Source organism: Maniola jurtina, chromosome 26, assembly GCF_905333055.1.
Source record: "Maniola jurtina chromosome 26, ilManJurt1.1, whole genome shotgun sequence".
NCBI lineage: Eukaryota > Metazoa > Arthropoda > Insecta > Lepidoptera > Nymphalidae > Maniola > Maniola jurtina.
In genome coordinates this window covers 3,690,311-3,711,560 of record NC_060054.1, presented here as the reverse complement: position 1 = coordinate 3,711,560, position 21,250 = coordinate 3,690,311, and the positions used below count along the sequence as shown (strand labels likewise).

The following is a 21,250-nucleotide window of genomic DNA, read 5'->3' as shown; positions in this document are numbered from 1 at the left end:
TCAGCGCATTTGCTGAAGTAATTCGCATTACTCATAATGTGACCAGCTAATTATTCAGTTTTAAATGGATTGAATGAGTGTACATTTTTTTATGTGTGCAGGTATTTTGTTGTACAGTTTAGCTCCTTCATAGGTAAGGGTTTTTCTGCCATAAATTGTTCTAGTTTTGGGTAAGGCAAGGTAGCTAGCTCGACGAGTTTTAGTTTTAATTTTTGTGAATGTGATATTCGTGTGTATTGTTTTATTTACAGTTTTCTTAACAAAAATACACGTGCTGTATGTATATAACTGATGAAATAAAGGCGGTAAATACTAATGCTAAAATTTCAACCAATTTATTTAGTCAACTTTTTATCGAATTAGGTAAAAACCCGCTCAACCATCCACTTTTCACGTTGCATCTCGCCGAGATACCCGCAATTTGAATTCGCAGTTTAATTCTAGAGTGCTACCGGTACGAAAAAGTTAACAAGTAATTCAATAAGTTAAATACTAAAAAATAAAAACTCCCGACTGCTGTTTGCGCTGCATATTTTTCGGCTCTTACATTAAATCGTATAAAATCCACCACATTGATTGTTTAAAGAATTTTATGTATCCATTGACACACACGCCATCAAGACGAATGACGTATCATTTATCAAAATCGGTTAAAATTGTTGAGAGGTTATGAACTGACACAAATACATACTGATTAAACGCCTAATCCCTACTTTTGCAGCAATTAATAAAAAAAATCTAGTATATCGGATGGTAACAATAGTTCTCAGACTACCCGCAAATTTCAACCAGAAGTTTTTAAGAAACAAGCTTTGACGCTATTAGTGTTTTTATTTGCACAAGGCTCAGTCATAGTACAAGGTTCTATAAACCTTTAACACGTTCAACGCCAAGGAATAAATGCAGATCTTTCTAAACAGGCCATGTCAGACAATGTTGACCGGCACTTGTATGTATCGTTCAGGCCGTGGGGGACAATGCTGTCCGACGGTCAGAGCTATTTTCAAACTTCTCATTTGAGCCGCCGGGCATTCGTTTTTAGGATGTTTTGTATATAGCAGGACCCGCGCGGCTCCACAGAACAGTTTGGATATCGCAGCACGCAAAGATTTTAATTTCTTATTGAAATTTTTTGCCACTTTCTACATCGATTTTTTTCCAACTCTAGAGTACTTCAAAAAATTGTTTAATGGATGTAAGATGATGAATAAATTGTTGAAATGGAATACCTATAGGGTTGGTAAATAAGGTAATATAGGAATAACCAATTAAATTAAGCTTTTATTTAAAATTAATTATATAAAATATCTTAAGACATAGTTACAAAATTACGAAAATATGAGATCGTCCTGAGACCATTCTTGTTTTCAACCACGTTCATGAGATACATTATAACTTGTAAAAAGTAAAAAAAAACATGAATTGCTTGTAATATTTTAAGCGAAACGATGGGCTTTATTAAAGCAATCCAAACACAAAAATGGTTTGTTTGGACAATCATCACAAAACGTTTGCACTTTTTTCACTTTGTTTTTAGCCTGTTTTCTTCCTTGACTCTGTACAATGTTCTTATAACACTGAGAGCAAGATCTCCTAACAATTGAACTCTTTCCTTCTTTCTTCACCAGTTTGTGTTTCAACCTCTTAGGTCTTTCATCCTGAATTTCTTGTATATTTGTCTGCATACAAAAAGATTCCACAATACTTTTTCTAAAGTTACTTATAGGAATCTTTTTATTTGTAACTTTTTGATACAAAATATAGGCGTTTACCAATGTAGTATTGAGCAATAAATTAATCGCAAGCTTCTTGTGCCACTTCAGCGATTTTCTCAAAGGTGTTGAATAAGCAGCCAATTGATCAGCCAAATCAACTGCCCCTTTCACTTTATTATAGTCTACAACAATTTTTGGCTTTGAAACAATTTTGCCACGTTTATTGATATCGTGAAATTGTATTGAATGCTTCGTGGATAGCACATATACGTCACGCTTGTCCTTCCATTTCATCATAGTTATTCCATCGAAGCTCTCGGCTGCAGCAAAGTCGCCTTTTCTAAGTTTAGCTGTAACAACATCTTTAGGCAACTGTCTTCTATTTTTGCGAATGGTGCCTACCAGGTGCGTTTCTTGGTCTATTAGCTGTCGTGCCAAATCTACACTTGTATACCAGTTGTCCGTATAAAGAGTATGTCCTTTATTCAACAAATCTCCGCACAAAGACATAACAACATTCGTCGGTGTATTATTAGTCTCGTCATTTTTACCTGCGTAAATGCTTACTTTATAGGTATATCCCGGAATTGTGCATAGTTTAAACTCCTTTATGCCATATTTATGACGTTTTTGTTTATTATATTGACGAAATATTATCCTTCCACGGAATGGCACCATGCTTTCATCGATACAGATGTCTTCAGTAGGTGTATAATTTTTTTTAAAATTAGCGTTTAGATTTTCGATTAGCTGGCGAACTCGATGCAACCGATCTTCTTTGTTATGGTCGTCATTGTCAGAAAAATGAAGCATTTGCAAAAGCAATTCAAAACGGTTGCGAGACATCACAGTTCTCGAAAACGGGTGCCCGGTTATTTTGTCTTTTGACCAATAATCCGCCAATTTGACAAGCTTCACCAAACCCATAAATAAAATCAAGCCAAAAAATTGCTTCATTTCTGTCAAGTTTGTAGGATGCCACTTTCTAATACGTGCACTGGGAGTAGCTTCAGGCATATTCGTTATTTTAGCTATAGCATAGCAATTAGTGTGATTCACTATTTGTTGAAGTATATCGTCGGTTACAAACAGCGAATAAAAATCTACGGGTGACATATTAGACATTGATAACTTGACGTGCAATGGAACACCCGAAATTTCGGTGAAAGGAATAATCTTGCGTTGATTACCTTTTGGTTCAGTCCAAACATTCGTTGATGGTGTACTTCCTGAAGTATCTGGACCAACTGCCTCATGTTCGCTGATCTCACTATCTGATTGAATTATACGACGCCTCTTTTTTTTTGTGGGTAATATTTGATAGTCATCTTCATCCTCCGAACTCAGTTGAAAACTATTGTTTAGCAATGATATTTCGATATCATTAAGTTGTGTCAAAATGTCCTCTGTGATTTCAAAACCATCATCGTCAAAGTCAGCCATTATAATGTAAGTAACTAGCGAATATCTTTGATGCGTAGGTATTACGATTTGGCGGGAAAAACACAGCTCTAACGTAAAGCGGGTAACGTAACGTCCTGCGAAATGCTTGCGAAGGACTGAAGGGGCGCGGGAGGATAGCGAATTGCGCGTACGGCTGAGTGGTGGGAGCGGGACGGATGGGTAATGCGGGCGGAGTACTTCTCGGCCAGCAAACGGCGCGGCGGCGCAGTGTAGGTAGAATGGGCGACAACGTGACCCGCGCGGCGCGCTACGTTTGAAATGCAGATGACCATGCGCAGGGGGCCATCGGGGACAATGATGGGCGACATGAGCTATTGTCGTTATTATACTGTTTTAATCAGTCTCCTTAATACTCTAATAGTTTAAAACGTTTAACTATTCATATGCACTAATAAAACAAAAAAGGATTTTTTGACATATTACACCTTTTTTGTATGGCTAGTGGAGAAAGTAGAGTGTCGCCCAGTATTGTCCGACCTGGCGTTGAACGTGTTAAGGTTATTTTTTTCGCGTCGTCAGTGATATTCCCGCTACAGTCATACAGACAACACTGGGTACGTGTGGGGTACCTATAAATTATTTTTAAGGGTACAATAATATCATTTACGTCAGAATCGGTTGATGAACACTTTCAGTGTGCTCAAACTCAGTTTTGCATATAGCATGGCGATCGCAATTTGAATGTAAAATCGAATTATTTTATGATGTTCACTTTTGAGTTTCTTGTGAAATTGATTTTCATGTGGTTATATGATTGTTATGTAATATGAATATAGATCTTCATAATTGGGGCAGACGTACTTTATGAATCGACTGGGAGCTACTTGTAGTCAAACAATAATATTGTGCTTATCTTTCTTTTCTCGGAATTTTTGGTGAGTTCGTGAAGTGCAAACGTCATCGCCTACGATGGTCACCACTGATGCTTTGCTGTGCGCTGTGTGCCTGATGCCGAGCGCGTCACTGCGAGGCACCTCATCGTGGCGCGCTAACGATGCAGGGTTGCAGCCAATGGGTATCTATAAGCCGCCGTATTGTCGCCTACTTGGGGTCACATAAGCGCTGTTAAGCGTTTATGCTGTATGGTATGACTGTTCTTTTATTTTTACTAAAAGTTAGTGTTTATGAAGTCTGTACGTGTTGTAACTTGTAGTTTAAATCACATTCTTTGAATGATTGTGAGCATAGTAAGTAGATCTTACTCACGGCTTTGGGACTGTCTCGTATAATATACAAGCCAGTGGCACAGCGTATGAGTAAATACAAATAGGTAGTGTAATGTAGGCAGAATCGGGCACTTGGAGGAAACGTAATAATAATTATTACCAGTTAGACATCTTTATGATTTGGATAATGCTTTTGTCATTTTAGAAAAAAAGTAGTGCTTGTAGGCAGCATGTACGTTACGTACTTTTGCCAACAAGCTTTCAATCGAGTCAATTTTATCATTCTACCTTTAGATTGTCGGTCCAATCATAATGTAAGTAGAAAGTTCAAGTGGCACTTTTAATTATAGCCATGATTTAGCTTTGTGCCGTTCATTGTTAGTCAGGTGGACCGGACGTACCGTAAGAATTTTCACTAAGCCGACTAGACTGACATTTTACATAATATCTTGAGTTCAGTTGGTGTTAGTATGCCTGCCTGGTTATGTAGCTTACATAGTAGGGAATAGGAATGGAATAGAAAACTGTTATTCAACTGATGATCCTGTATTACCTAAATTCAATCGTGAACTGTTTTCGGAATTACATAGATGCCGAAGTGAAGACAGTAGCCAAGTCTTACTTTCTGCAGCCAAGTCTTACTTTCTGCAGCCAAGTCTTACTTTCTGCAGCCAAGTCTTACTTTCTGCCGCCAAGTCTTACTTTCTGCCGCCAAGTCTTACTTTCTGCCGCCAAGTCTTACTTTCTGCAGCCAGGTCTTACTTTCTGCCGCCAAGTCTTACTTTCTGCAGCCAGGTCTTACTTTCTGCAGCCAAGTCTTACTTCATGCAGCCAGGTCTTAATTTCTGTCGTGAGGTCTTACTTACTACAGCCAGGTCTTACTTTCTGCAGCCAAGTTTTACTTTCGGTAGCCAAGTTTTACTTTCGATAGCCAAGTTTTACTTTCGGTAGCCAATTTTTACTTTCGAAAGCCAAGTTTTACTTTCGATAGGAGTACTTTCATCTCGTTGCTCGTTGAGAGATCTCCCTGCAAGGATTTAAGTGAGATTCCTTTTCAAGTCAGAGTAATAGCATTCACAGCTTCACGAGAAGCTATTCACTTCCTTTCTACAAGCCAGTCTGTTGACGGTTTTTCTTTCAAAAATGTCTCTAAAGTAAAACGTGGAAAAATAGTACAACTGAAAAACGATAATAATTTATAAATTAAATAATGTTCTTTTGTTTCGTCTTGGTTTTAAAGTGGATAAGATTGCAGTTTAGATCACAGACCAATGGCATTGGATTAGAATTTTGTAGAATTCATACTGACCACATTTTGTAAAACCATTTTGTAAGACAGCGAAAGGATGTCGCTCATCAGTAGTATAGGTACAATTTGATTATTACAGATGCTTTTGCAAAATTTGTTACTAGCCGAAAACGATCAGTTTCGTAGAATATTATACATAATTTGGCTTATTTGAACATCCTAGCAAACTTATAAAGTGACTATAAGAATGCTTTTACTAGTAGACATTTTAGAGTTTTCGAGTGTCGACTGATTAATAGTTAGGTATGTTTTGACCTCCATGATACTACCACGAGCCAAGTGCCTAGTCAAGCCAAGCCAAGCACTAGCCAGACCATGTTAAACGCGTTGTGCCACAGGCCCTAGCGAGACTGCGAATAAAATGATTGGACAAACTGCTTACTTGATATTATTTGGACTACTGACAATACTCTCAAAGAATGTGCTATCCATAATTTGGTATTTACCTAGGTCACGATGCCATGTTGCTATTAATTTAAATTAGTAAACTCGGGGAGGTTATGCGTAACAAGGCAATGCTGCAAAAGGATAGCAAGCGATAGGATAAAACTAACTAGATTATGTAACTGACAAAATTAATATTTCATTTAATTATAACAAAGGAATTTAGTTATTTAGTGGCAAGTTCCCACAAGCATTGCGACAAAAGTAAACACTGATAGCATTTACTCAGGTTCATTTTCGTAACCAAGCTGGTAGGCATTAAGAGAACCCGCAGTGTTAAGGGATTTCGAGGCTACAAAGCTTGTACATGCCTGAGCAGACTCTTTAAAGCCATATCACAGCGCCTACGGTTCTTATATCCAACAGTGCTAACTGTTCCGATAAATAACTTGAAACCGAAGACCTTATTGAGCTATTGCCTACCAGAAAGCTAACCAAGCATTTTCCCATTGCGGGAGCAATTCATTGTTTCAGGACGGCCGAATGTAACGCCACACCGCCTCAGCCAATCGCAACGCGCCAACGCCAACCAGACTATCCGAGTCAAGCCGAGCCAAACGCCGGCCAATCATAGCCTAGCGGCCATTGAACGCCAACGCCAGCGCCATTGACAGCCGAACGCCACTCAGCAACAACTGCCGAATGCCTTCGGTGGGGATAACGCCATATAAAGCCATGCGAGCTCATTTTTAGGATTATTATTGTATCGTACGCATTATAAGCTGAAATACTGCCGGTCTCTGTAAATAAGTGTAATAAGTGTGTAATAAATGTGTAATAAGTAAATAAGTGTAGTAGTAACAAATATATGAGAGTAATTATTAGTGTGTTGAGTGAAGTGATAAAATAAATTAGTGCGATTATACTGATTTGCTCTTTTTATTTAAACCCACTGTTTCACGTTATTTTCAGTTAGGCCGATTTGGCTTTCGTGGCTCCATATGAGATACTGTGGGCAAGACTCCCTACTCTGTCCGAACACGTTAGACACTCTGTAAACTGCCGTTACGACCGAGTACTCCTTTGCGGCATCTTACAGACACCAAAATATGAGGCTACGAGAGACAAAACGTTATTTTCAGTTAGGCCGATTTGGCTTTCGTGGCTCCATATGAGATACTGTGGGCAAGACTCCCTACTCTGTCCGAACACGTTAGACACACTGTAAACTGCCGTGACGACCTAGTACTCCTTTGCGGCATTTTACAGACACCAAAATATGAGGCTACGAGAGACAAAGCGTTATTTTCAGTTAGGCCGATTTGGCTTTCGTGGCTCCATGTGAGATATTGTGGGCAAGACTCCCTATTCTGTCCGAACACGCTAGACAAATTGAGTTATTGTCACTTTCCTGTGTGTTTAATTAACTGAGACATCATTTTTCAATGCAGAAACAGAACAATCAATATCGGACGCTGTTTGTAATGAATCTACTGTTAGTCGTAATAATGAGAACAACAATACAGAAAAGGACTGGGAGAGCATACCTCGGGCGTAGCAACCATATGTAGTGGTTACGATAGCAGACACATTGGAATGTAAATTTTATCTGTGCTGAAGCCTGCACTTTTAACACCGCTTGTTCACCGAAACAAAAGGACCACTATTTCATCATTGCCCATTCAACCATCACCCAAATCCAGGGATCCTGAATTCGTCTCAGAAAACAATATACCAAAAAATAAAATCCAAACTCAAAACGCAAACTTTGACGTAGATATTTAATAGACCCAAGGAAGATGAGGAAATAGCACACTGTTTTTTGAAACTCAAAGTAAATATAGAACCATGTAAGAGATCGACAAACCGTGAAGAGAAAATGGGAAAATGGAAAATTATAGTGATTTCTGACCAACAAGGAAGAAATATTTGCCAGCAACTTCAAAATTTTGTTGGGGATAGATTAATAATATCGTGTATTTGAGGCAGCGCCCCGTTCAGCCAAGATAGATACTAAGCTAGTTTTAAGAAGTGGGTGCCTGGGTCTTGGAAAACCAGGAAACATGGACATTGGTCAGCTCCTTGGTTCCCCAGGGACTATGGCGCCCTACCTGTTTGTGTTTATAAATTTGGCTGAATAAAATATATTTATTATCCATATGAGTTTAAATCTAGTATCCACCCATGGTTTGGTAATGAAAAAATACAAATGTAATAAGTAAGCGAATTAAATTTCACTTCCCATACGTGAGTTTCCTAAGTACTGATAAGTGTTTTACATCAAGTGTGCAAAATTATATAATTTATATCGATACTAATAAGGAGTTTCATTTAAAAGAAAAATTTATATGATATACTTAATTGCAGCTTCTATAATCTTTCTAAAGTTTTCTAAAACGTTTTAATCGCTTACTCCTCAAATACGAAAAACGATTCTGCCCGAACGCAACAAAACATTATTAAACGTCCTTATGGGCGAAATACTCCACGCTCAAAAGTACTCAGAGTATACTATAACACCAAATCGATGTTACAAAATACACAAAAACTAATTGCTTTTTTAAAACGAAAATCGTAAGGTTTTAAAGGAAAAAAAAAAGCGAAGACATTCTTACCTGAACAATTAAATACATTCCTAAATGAAGCGCCAGATAAGTTATCTCTCAAAAAAATTGCAAATTGTTGCTCCTTGCGAAAAATCGCACATTAGACAATACAAAAAGAAAAAAAAATCTAAAAAAATGTCTCTGACATTACGTTAGAGGAGGCAGCTGCCTCTTGTTATTTTGATAAGTATACACTGCAATATGCAGACGACCTAGCGTTAAATATTTCAAGTAGAAGTAATTCGTGATGCAGCTATTAACTTAAATTCTGCTTTGTACTATCTCAGCATATGGCTTGAGGAACACGGACTAAGTCTCTCTCCCTCTAGAAGCAATGTTGTGGTCTTCTCTAGAAAAAGAACCATTCCAGATATAGAGATAAGATATGAAGATCAGCCATAAGAAAAACGTATTCATGGTTATCGTTATCGTCAAGAAATTCTGCCCTTTGATTGGTTGATTCGTTGTTTACCTTTCTTCACAGCCAATCAAAGGGCAGAATTTCTTGATGATAACCATATGTACGTTTCTCTTACCCAATCGGGGGCTGATTATTATTATCGATGCAGTCCCTGCAATAAAATTCCTGGGCGTCATACTTGATGCAAGGTTAAAAGGTTCCCAATTATACTATATATAGCTCGATTACCACTGACTCACTGACTGACTCATTGACATAATTGTTCTCCTAGAAAGAGACGGAAAATGATATAATGATGTAGGGGAGTTGTGTTTGGTTTCGGGAACCCTCTGGGGAAAAATTATGACATTTCGGAAAAACAAGATGGCGGCCGAGGTGATTTTTGCAGCTCCGTTGTTTTCCAACCGATTTCGTTGAATTTTGCAAACTTTGAAGAAAATAGTAAACGATTAACAGAAAATGTAGAAAAAATTGGAAAAACATAATGGCGGCCGAGCTGGAGAGTTTTCAAAATTTTCATTTTTCGACCCCAAACCGCGGCGTCACAGATCCAAAACGGGGTAGTCGAGGATAATTATTTTTTCGTGTTTCGCCCACGATTATCCTGTATTTTGACAAAACGGGAATGGTTTTTAAAAATTCAAGATGGCGGCTGTCATAGCGGCCATTTTGTTCGAGGTACGAAAAAACGCAATTTTAAAATTCGAATATCTCAAAGTTGGCAACATCGGAGCGATTCGGCTTCTATGAAGCGATTGTACGTATAGACTCGGGGTATAGATTGGAGGAAAAAAATTACCCCACTTTTAGGGAAATTTCAAGATTTTCGGGAAATTGTAAAAAATAGAAATACGCACTTTAAGCAAAATCCGAGTATGAGTGATTACGTGTTTTGCTCGTACAAATGACATTTGGGTATTTTTGTCACCGGAGACTGGCAACACTGGAATTTATCAAAGTAAAAGTGATTTTCGACACGGTCTTTTTCACGGTATCCCCTTTCGCGTGGGTGCGAGCGAGAGGAAAGATTGAAACGTCATCGGGCGCGGTATATCCTGTAGTTAATAGGAAAATTATGAAACCGTGTAAAATTTTTCTGTGAAACGAGTTGGCGGCCATTTTGTATTTTTTTTCATTTTTCGAAATTTTGATCACGTTTTTGAGGCAGTTGGCAACATTTTGGAAAGTCATTATGTATAAATCGATTGTGTATCTCGGCTGGCAGTATAGAAATATGCAACCGGTGTTGCCACTTTTGCGGAGATTTTCGAGATTTTCAACTAAGAAACTCCTGTAAAATTTTGTATGAAAAATTTTTTTTTCACTGATGGTGTTATATAGAAAACAAAAACTTAGTAAGCCAAAATTATGGAGAGAGCTGATGATTGAGGATATCGGAGACGGGTGAAGGGCCCGCTTAAGGTATTGAAGATAGGTGGGGGGTGCTCGAGCAAATGTCATTCATGACGTCATCCAATTGCCAAAAAGCTGAAAAAAAATTCAAAATGGCGAAGAAAAGATGGCCGCCATACAAATTTCGCCGGTGTCCAGCTCGGAGGGTATAAAAGATGGAAGTGTGGTTTCTTGACAAAAGAGGATCAGAATCCAAAGGTCTACTCGATGAATAGAAAAAAAATTCAAAATGGCGGAATTTATTTTTCCATACATTTTGTATGGCGAATATTTTATGTTTTATTCTCCTAGAAAGAAACAATAAACGATACGATGATGTTCGGGAGATATGTTCGGGTGCACGATATGAGTAGGGAAAAATTATGATATTTCAGAAAAACAAGATGGCGGCCGACGTGATTTTTGCAACTCTTTTGTTTTCCAACCGATTTCGTTGAAACTCGCAATCTTTGAAGAATGTAGTAAACGATTAATAGGAAAAGTGGAAAATTTTGGAAAAACAAGATGGCCGCCGTATAAATTTCGTCGATGTCTATCTCGGAGGCTATAAAAGATGGAAGAGTGGTTTCTTGGCAAAAGATGATCAGGGTCCGAAGGTCTACTCGGTGGAACAAACTCTGCATGCTCGCGGACCACTTTAGTGGTCCGCGCACCCACGCACCCCACTAAATTATAATCCTAATCTACAAAAAATAATATGGATGTCGTTTTCAGAGTTTTCCAGAGCGCTGATTTTGATAACGACATTTATTTTGAAATCAAAGATGACGGGCGTGCACTTTATAAGAAAAAAATTGATATAGGTGTCGTTTTATGGGGTTTTCGGGGTAATTTGTGTATCTTAATAAAAAAAATCGGTTCAATACAACTCATAAACCTAACCACGTCACGTGAGCTGCTTTAGCAGCTCGCGCACCGAGCAAAACACTAGTTATACTATATATAGCTCAATTACCACTGACTGACTGACTCATTGACATAATTGTTCTCCTAGAAAGAGACGGAAAATGATATAATGATGTAGGGGAGATGTGGTCGGATTCGGGAGTCCTCTGGGGAAAAATTATGACATTTCGGAAAAACAAGATGGCAGCCGACGTGATTTTTGCAGCTCCGTTGTTTTCCAACCGATTTCGTTGAAATTTGCAATATTTGAAGAAAATAGTAAACGATTAATGGGAAATGTCGAAAAAATTGAAAAAACAAGATGGCGGCCGAACCGTAACGTTTTCAAAATTTTGATTTTTCGACCCCAAACTGCGGCGCCACAGATCCAAGACGGAGAAGTCGAGGATAATTATTTTTTCGTGTTTCGCCCACGATTATCCTGTATTTTGACAAAACGGGAGTAGTTTTTAAAAAATCAAGATGGCGGCTGTCATGGCGGTCGTTTTGTTCGAGGTACGAAAAAACGCAATTTTAAAATTCGAATATGTCAAAGTTGGCAACATCGGAGCAGTTCGGCTTCTATGAAGCGATTGTACGTATGAACTTGTGGTATAGATTGGTGGGGAAAAATTACCCCATTTTTCGGGAAATTTCAAGATTTTTGCGAAAATGTAAAAAATCGAAATACGGACTTTTCGCAAAATCCGAGTATGAGCGATTATGTGTTTTGCTCGTACAAATGACATTTGCGTATTTTTGTCGCCGGAGACTGGCAACACTGGAATTTATCAAAAAAAAAGTGATTTTCGACATTGTCTTTTTTCAGGGACGATCATTTCGCGTGGGTGCGAGCGAGAGGAGAGATTGAAACGTCATCGGGAGCGGTATATCCTGTAGTTAATAGGAAAGTTGTAAAATTATCTAATTTGCTTCTGCAAAAAGAGTTGGTGGCCAGTTTGTATTTTCTTCAAATTTTCCGAAATTTCGATCACGTTTTTGAGGCAGTTGGCAACATTTTGGAAAGTCGACATGTATCAATCGATTGTGTGATTCAACCAGCAGTATTGAAATATGTACACAGTGTTGCCACATTTGGGGAGATATTCGAGGTTTTCCTCAAAAACTCCTCCTGTAAAATTTTGTATGAAATTATTTTTTTTCACTGATGGTTTCGTATAGAAAACAAAAAAAAAATCGAGGAAAAATTTGGAAATAGCTGATGATCGAGGATGTCGGAGACGGGTGAAGGGTCCGCTCAAGGTATTGAAGATAGGTGGGGGGTGCTCGACCAAATGTCATTCATGACATCATTCAATTGCCAAAAAGCTGAAAAAAAATTCAAAATGGCGAAGAAAAGATGGCCGCCATACAAATTTCGCCGGCGTCCAGCTCGGAGGGTATAAAAGATGGAGGTGCGGTTTCTTGGCAAAAGAGGATCAGGATCCAAAGGTCTAATCGATGAATAGAAAAAAAATTCAAAATGGCGAAATTTATTTTCCCATACATTTTGTATGGAGAATATTGAATGTCTCATTCTCCTAGAAAGAGACGGAAAACGATACGATAATGTAGGGGAGATGTGTTCGGGTGGGGGAGGCGAGTAGGGAAAAATTATGACATTTCAGAAAAACAAGATGGCGGCCTATATGATTTTTGTGACTCTTTTGTTTTCCAACCGATTTCGTTGAAACTCGCAATCTTTGAAGAATGTAGTAAACGATTAATAGAAAAAGTGGAAAATTTTGGAAAAACAAGATGGCCGCCGTACAAATTTCGTCGGTGTCTATCTCGGAGGCTATAAAAGATGGAAGAGTGGTTTCTTGGCAAAAGATGATCAGGATCCGAAGGTCTAATCGATGAATAGAAAAAAAATTCAAAATGGCGGAATTTATTTTTCCATACATTTTGTATGGCGAATATTTTATGTTTTGTTCTCCTAGAAAGAAACAATAAACGATACGATGATGTTCGGGAGATATGTTAGGGTGCACGATATGAGTAGGGAAAAATTATGATATTTCAGAAAAACAAGATGGCGACCGACATGATTTTTGCAACTCTTTTGTTTTCCAACCGATTTCGTTGAAACTCGCAATCTTTGAAGAATGTAGTAAACGATTAATAGGAAAAAAGGAAAATTTTGGAAAATCAAGATGGCCGCCGTACAAATTTCGTCGGTGTCTATCTCGGAGGCTATAAAAGATGGAAGAGTGGTTTCTTGGCAAAAGATGATCAGGGTCCGAAGGTCTACTCGGTGGAACAAACTCTGCATGCTCGCGGACCACTTTAGTGGTCCGCGCACCCACGCACCCTACTTTATTAACCTCAACTACCCCGTTTTTACAAAAAATGATATGGATGTCTTTTTCAGAGTTTTCTAGGGTGCTGATTTTGATAACGACATTTATTTTGAAATCCAAGATGGCGAGCGTGCACTTTTTAAGAAAAAAATTGTTATAGGTGTCGTTTTATGGGGTTTTCGGGGTAATTTGTGTATCTTAATAAAAAAAATCGGTTTAATACAACTCATAAACCTAACCACGTCACGTGAGCTGCTTTAGCAGCTCGCGCACCGAGCAAAACACTAGTATTAACTATGTAGTTCAAGAGTGTGGAAAAGGAGTTAACATAATAAGTGCTTTTTCTGCAGTGTAGTGGGGATCTCATCCTTACTGCCAGAAACTTCTTTATAATGCTGTAGTTAGAAGTCACTTTGACTATAACTAATAAAAAAACTTTTGAAACATATAACAGCATATTATTTCTAAATCATTATGAATGAATTCATATATATTTTTTTGTGGGGGAAACTCAATAATTAAGGCGTTTTTAGGGGTTTTTGACACAAACTTTAGGGATAAATATTTGTGAAAGTTGGTAACACTGAGCGAAGCCTACTGGGCACATAAAGACCTCCTAGACTAGTAGAAAGTTACAGGAGATGCAGAGCATTGCAACATCCAATGTCCCAGTCGCCTGTATTCCCTATATTTAATTGAACATTTGATGCTTTCATTTTCAATCCCAATAATATACAATTTGATTTTGTCATTCGCAAAGAAGTTGAGGCAAACAGAAAGTTTAGTCAAATTTTGTCAAACTGGCAGGGATGGATTTTGGTTTCTACTGATGCTTCTAAATGATCAGAAAGTGATAGTGTTGGTTCGGCAGTATGGATTCCAAAGTACAAAATTGGCCTTTTACGCTTTATTGACCCAATAAAGATTATTGAATAGTTTTTTTTTTTTTTTTTTTTTAATTTAGAAGCCCTCCCCAAACATTTACCGGAGAAGCTATTGCCATTATTGAGGCATTACAATATGTTAAATCCCATAGTTTAAATAAGGTTTTAATATTATTGGATTCAAAGAGCTTGCAAGCATTAGTAGGTAATATTTTCAAAACAAAGTCCACAATTTTCAAATTATTTTAAATATTAAAGAGACACAAAAGAACACTAAGTCGCAGTACATAGAGCCATAGAGAAGAAAAGAAGAAGAATAATAAACTTCTTTCCGAACTGGTAGTAGGGTCACAGACGTAACAAGGGAGACTAGACTGTCATATCTACCCTACATAAGTTGTACCTAAAAAAGTTTTATTTAACGTGCATGCGACGGGTCTGCCCGCGAAATTCAAATTTGATTTGGTTTTTCGCAATTTGTAAAATAATACGACAAAGTAGGCTAATGGCACTTTAATTGCGCCAATGGCAGTATCATCCTCACAGGTTTATATAATATTAAAATCTTTACTTGAAAGTGTCCAGTTTAAGAAATTAGCTATAGTATCGACTAATTTGTAACTCATGTCAAACTCGTTATTTTGACTAATTTCGTAAACTGAACACTTTCAAGTAAAGATTTTTATGTAATCCTGTGAAGATGGTACTGCCATTGTCAGAATTAGAATGACACAAGCCTACTTTGTCGAAAAACCAAATTAAATTTGAATTTCGCAGGCAGACCCATCTCATCCACCTTAAAAAAAATATTGTACATACCTGTGAGATCTCGTCGAAGTATCGGCCAATGAGCTTCTTCTCCTGTATGAACTTGACATTCTGAAGGGACTCGGCGGCCAGCTCGATCGCCTGGTTGAACCCGTTCTCACCCCCGTACGACACGTCCACTAGCTTGATGATCTTGGATTGGAGACGCTGGAACAAAAAAGTTAAATTTAAAAATAAGTCTTGACACTTAGCCTGAGATCTATAGATCACACTTTGACTTTGCTCAGACTTAAGACACTGTTAAAACGAGACAGCGTTATACTTCGGGCATAAATCTGTCTCGTTTTAACTGAAACTTAAGTCTAAGCAAAGTCAAAGTGCGCTCTATACAGGGTGTTTGGTAATTAGTATATAAAGACGACACGTACCCATGCTACTTTGATCTGATAAACACAATGTTAAAGTATAATGAAGAAATAAAATTATAAAAATTTCCATACAAAATTTTAATTTTTTTTTAATGTCAAAGTTTTCATGGTCCTAATGTGCCCTAACTCACTGAGATCGTTGGTCACGGCCTATCTAAAGATGGCCGCTGGTACGTGTCGTCATTTTATACTAATTACCAAACAACCTGTAGATTTCAATCTTTTAGTGAGTTGTTCAAACTAATGCAAAAGTTTATGGTGCATGAGACGCGTCTGCCCGCGAAATGCAAATTTGATTTGGTTTTTCGCAATTTGTAAATTAATACGACAAAGTAGGCTTATGGCATTCTAATTCCGACAATGGCAGTATCATTTTCACAAGATTACATAAAAATCTTTACTTGAAAGTGTTCAGTTTAAGAAATTAGTCAAAATAATGAGTTTGACATGAGTTACTCACAAATTAGTCAATACTATAACTAATTTCTTAAACTGGACCCTTTCAAGTAAAGATTTTTATACAAACCTGTGAGGACGATACTGCCATTGGCGCAATTAAAGTGGTTATAAAAAAGGATTCTGAGAAGCTAACAGACAGACAAACAGACACACTTGACCATTTACAATATTAATATGGATGTTAGTCTATTCTATAGGATCTAGGGTAAATCGAGTACCTGTTCAGGATCGAACATTTCACATAGAGACAGCTCAACCTTGAAGTGCACCAGCTAGAAACGAGGATGCACCGCGTTACTGGCATACACTTCATACCAACACTAAGGCAATGCTTACCCTACCTTGCTAAGCTTCTTTGTGAGAGATTCATTAAATAATGTCTAAGGACTCAAAAGAAGGGTTTTTTCTGTATTGCAAATAATAAATACAGATTTAAAATAATTAAAATCTGTATATAAATAAAGTCTATTGATTAAAACATAAGAGTAAAAAATTATAAATAATTTATAAATCAGCCGCATTGGCCAGTTTGAGTCCATTTAGGACTTACCTAAGCCAGTGTTTCATTTAGAATCTGACCAGGGTCACTATAACCAAGTTGAGTCATACCAGACTGTGACAGCTCATTCTTGATGTCAGCAGAATCAGCTAGTCTAAGCCCAGCCATGTTAGGTCGGTCCACACTGATGAACAGTCACTGGGCGCTCTTGCCACATGTATGACCAAAATTAGTCCAGCGAGTCCACTATGAGTCCACTTAAACTCCAATTTGAGTCCAGCTAGAGTGACCAGGATGAGTCAGGAAAGATTGAGGGCATTTAAGAGTATAAAACTTACTGGATCAAACATATCAGACTGCGACAGCTCAGTCTTGAAGTCAGCAGAACCAGCTAGGATAAGCCCAGCCACGTTAGGTCGGTCCGCACTGATGAATAGCTGTGTCGCCACTTCCGCCACTTTCCGCACGTAGTTGTGACGCTTCTCCATACGCAGACGCGCGAAACGTAAGGCCGATTGACCACCACGGCCGTGCTTCTTGGGTAGGTCGACTGTGAATTTGTGTAGAACCTGGAAAGAAGGTTTTTTGGGATAAAAAAATAGCTTATGTCCGTCCCTAGGATATAAGCTAACCCTGTACCAAATTTCGTCAGAATCGGTTAAACTGTTGGGCCGTGAAAAGGTAGCAGGCAGACAGACAGACAGACAGACACACTTTCGCATTTATATTATAGTATACATATAGTATAGAGTATGGAAGTATGGATGATGATCTAGTTTGTATCTGTATTGCTGATCTATCTGATTTATCTTTTTGATTAAGGTTGACTTGCATTTTTTTAACTATGGCTGCAATCACACCAAATAGTAGTGCAGTCTAAGGTGCTGCTACATGCCTACAAGTTTCTTTTGAGGTTCTAATATTGTAGCTGGGAGGGAAAGCAGATGCCAGAAGGGCATGCCATATTCTAGTAGTGTATATTAGAAAGAAGGTTTAAGGTAAGAAAATTCTTAAAGGCTAAGAATTTTCTTTCCTCTCTTTGTAATTAACTCTGATGCATTTATACATTGTTTCAAAAATGATTGGTAGGCAATGTCTTAGCATGTCAAAAAAATTTACTAAACTTATTTCTAACTGTTTGATAAATGAAATGTAAGTTATGTGGTAGAAATCCTTATGTTATAAGCTGTAACACACAAAACAAATTATAGACAAACAAAACAAATTTAAAGGATATATCGGATTTTGACCAGGACGACTCTGGTTAGCATAAGTATGACAAATATGAGTCTGACCAACTTGAGTGGAATTAAAAAAATGCAACTCACCTCACGAGTGTTTCCCTGCAGTGTACCAAATAGGGCTCCGTTACCATCCATAACAATGAAACCAAACTTGTTATCATCGGCCAGCAATGCAGTCAAGGCTTCAGTGTGAAATTTGTTATCACACAGGTATAGAGATGTGTTGATTGGCTTAAACGGCTCAAAATCTATGTTGACTTTCTTCTCTTTGCCCTCCTCTGTTACGATTGTACCGCAGTAGATTACCAGGCCATTTGGTGGTACTGGAGGAGAGAAATAAATATACATATAAAACAATGTAATATTAACAGGAAATTATATCAAATGACTAATAAATAACTCTTTGATTTTCCAGGAGAGTAAATAACCTATGTCCATTCCCAGGTTGCAAGCTATCTGTGAACTATATTGTTCACAACTTCATCCAATCTTCTTAACTAAACTTAATCCAGGGTATAATCTATCTCTATTCTAAATTTCAGCCCAATCCGCCAAGTAGTTTTTGTGTGAAGGAGTAACAAACATACACACACACACACACACACACACACACATACAAACTTTCACCTTTATAATATTAGTGTGAAGTGTGATAGTGTGATGAATATGGAAGTATTATTTACTAGCTGATGCCCGCGACTTTGTTCCTGTGGATATAGGTTTTTAAAAATCCCATGGGAGGAACTCTTTGATTTTCTGGGATAAAAAGTAGCCTATCTTTTAATTTAGTATACAATCTATCTCCATTCCAAATTTCAGCCAAATCCGCCAAGTAGTTTTTGCGTGAAAGAGTAACAAACATCCATACATACAAACTATTGTGATACAGCTGAACTATTTCTATAATTACACCTGTAAAACCTGTATCAGCAAATAAATAAATTGATTGATTGATTGATTGATTGTGATTATACGGTGGATATAGGTTTTTAAAAATGCCTAGGTAGCCTATGTGTTAAACCAGGATATAATCTATCTCCATTCCAAACTTCAGCCAAATCCGCCAAGTAGTTTTTGTGTAAAAGCATAACAAACATCCATACATACAAACTATTGTGTTCATAAAATTAAATAGTGTAAGGTAGGATGCTATTACTACTAATAACTTACCTTTAGTATATAACTTGAGCCGATGCTGCACAGATGTGATGGCACCCAGCACAGACAGTCGGTTGACTCGGGACTTGATGTTGGAGGCTGTACCAAATTCATCAGCCAACATCTTGGACACTCTGGATATCTGGTCCTTGGGCGGGATTATGAGGGATATCATTGATGTGCCATTCCTGGAAGAAATTACCACCAAAATACAAATAACAAATAAGTTGCCATGCCCACGACTTCGTCCATGTGGATTTAGGTTTTTAAAGATCCCGTGGGAACTGTTTGATTTTCTAGAATACAAAGATACCTATGTTGATAACAGGGACGTAAGCTACCTCGGGATATAAGCTAACCCTGTACCAAATTTCATCAGAATCGGTTAAACTGTCGGGCCATGAAAAGGTAGCAGACAGACACACCTTCGCATTTATAATACTAGTATGGATGATATTAATGATAATAACCAGGACCGATTTTACATGCTCCATAAAAAGGTTGCCAAAATTTGTCCTTTTATCACTAGGTATCAACAAAAATGCATGCATAAGAACTCAGGCAATTCCAAAATTAAGTGACAATCAAAACTTCTCCCTAGTGATCCTGCCAATGACCTTTCAAAGTTCATTTTTTCAGTCTCCCCCCTGTACATACAAATTTTGTTCCTAATAGTTGACCTTTGTATTACTACTAGTACTAGATGATTATATCAGCATAGAAACCAATACTGCAAAATTGTCATAAAGTCGAATATCGCTTGTATACTTTGCTGTGGTTGAATGAATCACAGGCCAATGCTGAAAAGTTCATCATACGAAAATAAAATAATAGGTAGGTATGAAAAACACAATGTGGGGATCTTGAACAATGCACATTTCTCAAGCCACTGCGTTATATCGAGGTTATATTTCGCGCATGCAATTTGCGCATAGGTCCAGCGTGGTAATGACGCAGCCTAGTTGGCAATTTCACCCAATCATGTGGCCAAAAAACTTCGCGCCGTCACTCAGAATTTCCCACGAATATTTGCTAATAAATTCCGCAACAATAACTCACCCTCTAGCCATTTCCAAGCTTTTGATTAGCTTCTTGATCTTCCATATTTCGACGTTGCGATCGGCTGACGACTCCTCGGACATTTTGGATCTTTACACAATTATTTAACCAACAAAAAGTTTTCCGGATAACGGCAAACAAAACGTTTATTTAACTATTACACAACACTAAACTTTAATAATATTAAAATCGAGGGGAAAGAAGCCCGACAGTCGGTTCAAACTGCTCAAATCCAGATCGAACCGGACGGACAAGACACCTCACGACTTTTCACACACTTTCTAGTTCACATTTAACTTCAACAATCTCACTCGTACTTTTCTTCTCGTGCGGGGATTCTTGGATTTCTTCTTAATTCGGTTACCCCTAAGCATGTGGGATGCAAAATTCAGACATTTGAAGCTAAAAAGATGACGTGAACGTGTGACCAAGCGATCGAACAAACGCCAGCCGCTCGTCGTCGATCGAGGAAATGAAAGAAAGAAACGTGTATTGCCAGCTCCAAAAATAAAAAAATGCTTCCATATCCAAATCTGAAATATCTACCATACTGATGAGTTGGTTTGCCTTCAATGACACCACAACGGAGTAACGGATTAACGTGATTTAGTATTTGCAAGGATATGCCTATTTATAGAATTATTTATAGCGTTCCGTAGCGTGTCTGTCTGTCTGTCCGTCCGTCCGTCCGTCCGTCTGTCTGTCTGTCTGTCAATACACCTATAGGGTACTTCCCGTTGTCCTAGAATCATGTTTGGCAGGTAGATAGGTCTTATAGCACATAGTTATACAGGAATTAATCTGAAAACCGCGAATTTCTGATCACATCATTTATAAAAGAATTAAAATGCGTTTCAACTATACCAAGTGGGGTATTATATAACTTAAAACAGATTTTTATTTATTTTATGTATAATAGTTTTTGATTTATCGTGCAAAATGTTGAAAAAATACCCGAGTACGAAACCCTCAGTGCGCGAGTCTGACTTGCACTTGGCCGGTTTTTTTTATACTTATAGTTTTTATGGTAATTCAAATTCAAAATATGTTTTTCAATTAAACTTTTACAAGTGCTTTTGAATTGT

General features: G+C 37.8%; 2 protein-coding genes across 4 annotated transcripts in view; both read right to left on the bottom strand.

Moving 5' to 3' along the window:
• The window catches only part of LOC123878623 (eukaryotic peptide chain release factor subunit 1), a 51,567-nt gene extending 30,912 nt beyond the window's left edge, over positions 1-20,655 (bottom strand). For all 3 annotated transcript variants that reach the window (XM_045925927.1, XM_045925928.1, XM_045925929.1), the window contains exons 1-5: positions 20,166-20,655; positions 19,119-19,294; positions 18,033-18,271; positions 17,043-17,273; positions 15,370-15,525 (exon numbers count right to left, since the gene is read on the bottom strand). In XM_045925927.1, the coding sequence (XP_045781883.1) occupies positions 15,370-15,525; positions 17,043-17,273; positions 18,033-18,271; positions 19,119-19,294; positions 20,166-20,248 (885 nt within the window). In that variant the 5' untranslated portion in view covers positions 20,249-20,655. The remainder of the gene's footprint in view (positions 1-15,369; positions 15,526-17,042; positions 17,274-18,032; positions 18,272-19,118; positions 19,295-20,165) is intronic.
• Positions 1,144-3,670, bottom strand: LOC123878612 (piggyBac transposable element-derived protein 4-like). Its single transcript, XM_045925911.1, has one exon. The coding sequence runs from the start codon at positions 3,156-3,158 to the stop codon at positions 1,437-1,439; it is 1,722 nt and encodes a 573-aa protein (XP_045781867.1). The 5' UTR covers positions 3,159-3,670; the 3' UTR covers positions 1,144-1,436.
• Positions 20,656-21,250: the final 595 nt, after the last annotated feature.

Coding starts and splice junctions, on each gene's coding strand:
- LOC123878612 (XM_045925911.1), bottom strand. CDS start 3,158: ATGGCTGACTTTGACGATGATGGTTTTGAAATCACAGAGGACATTTTG.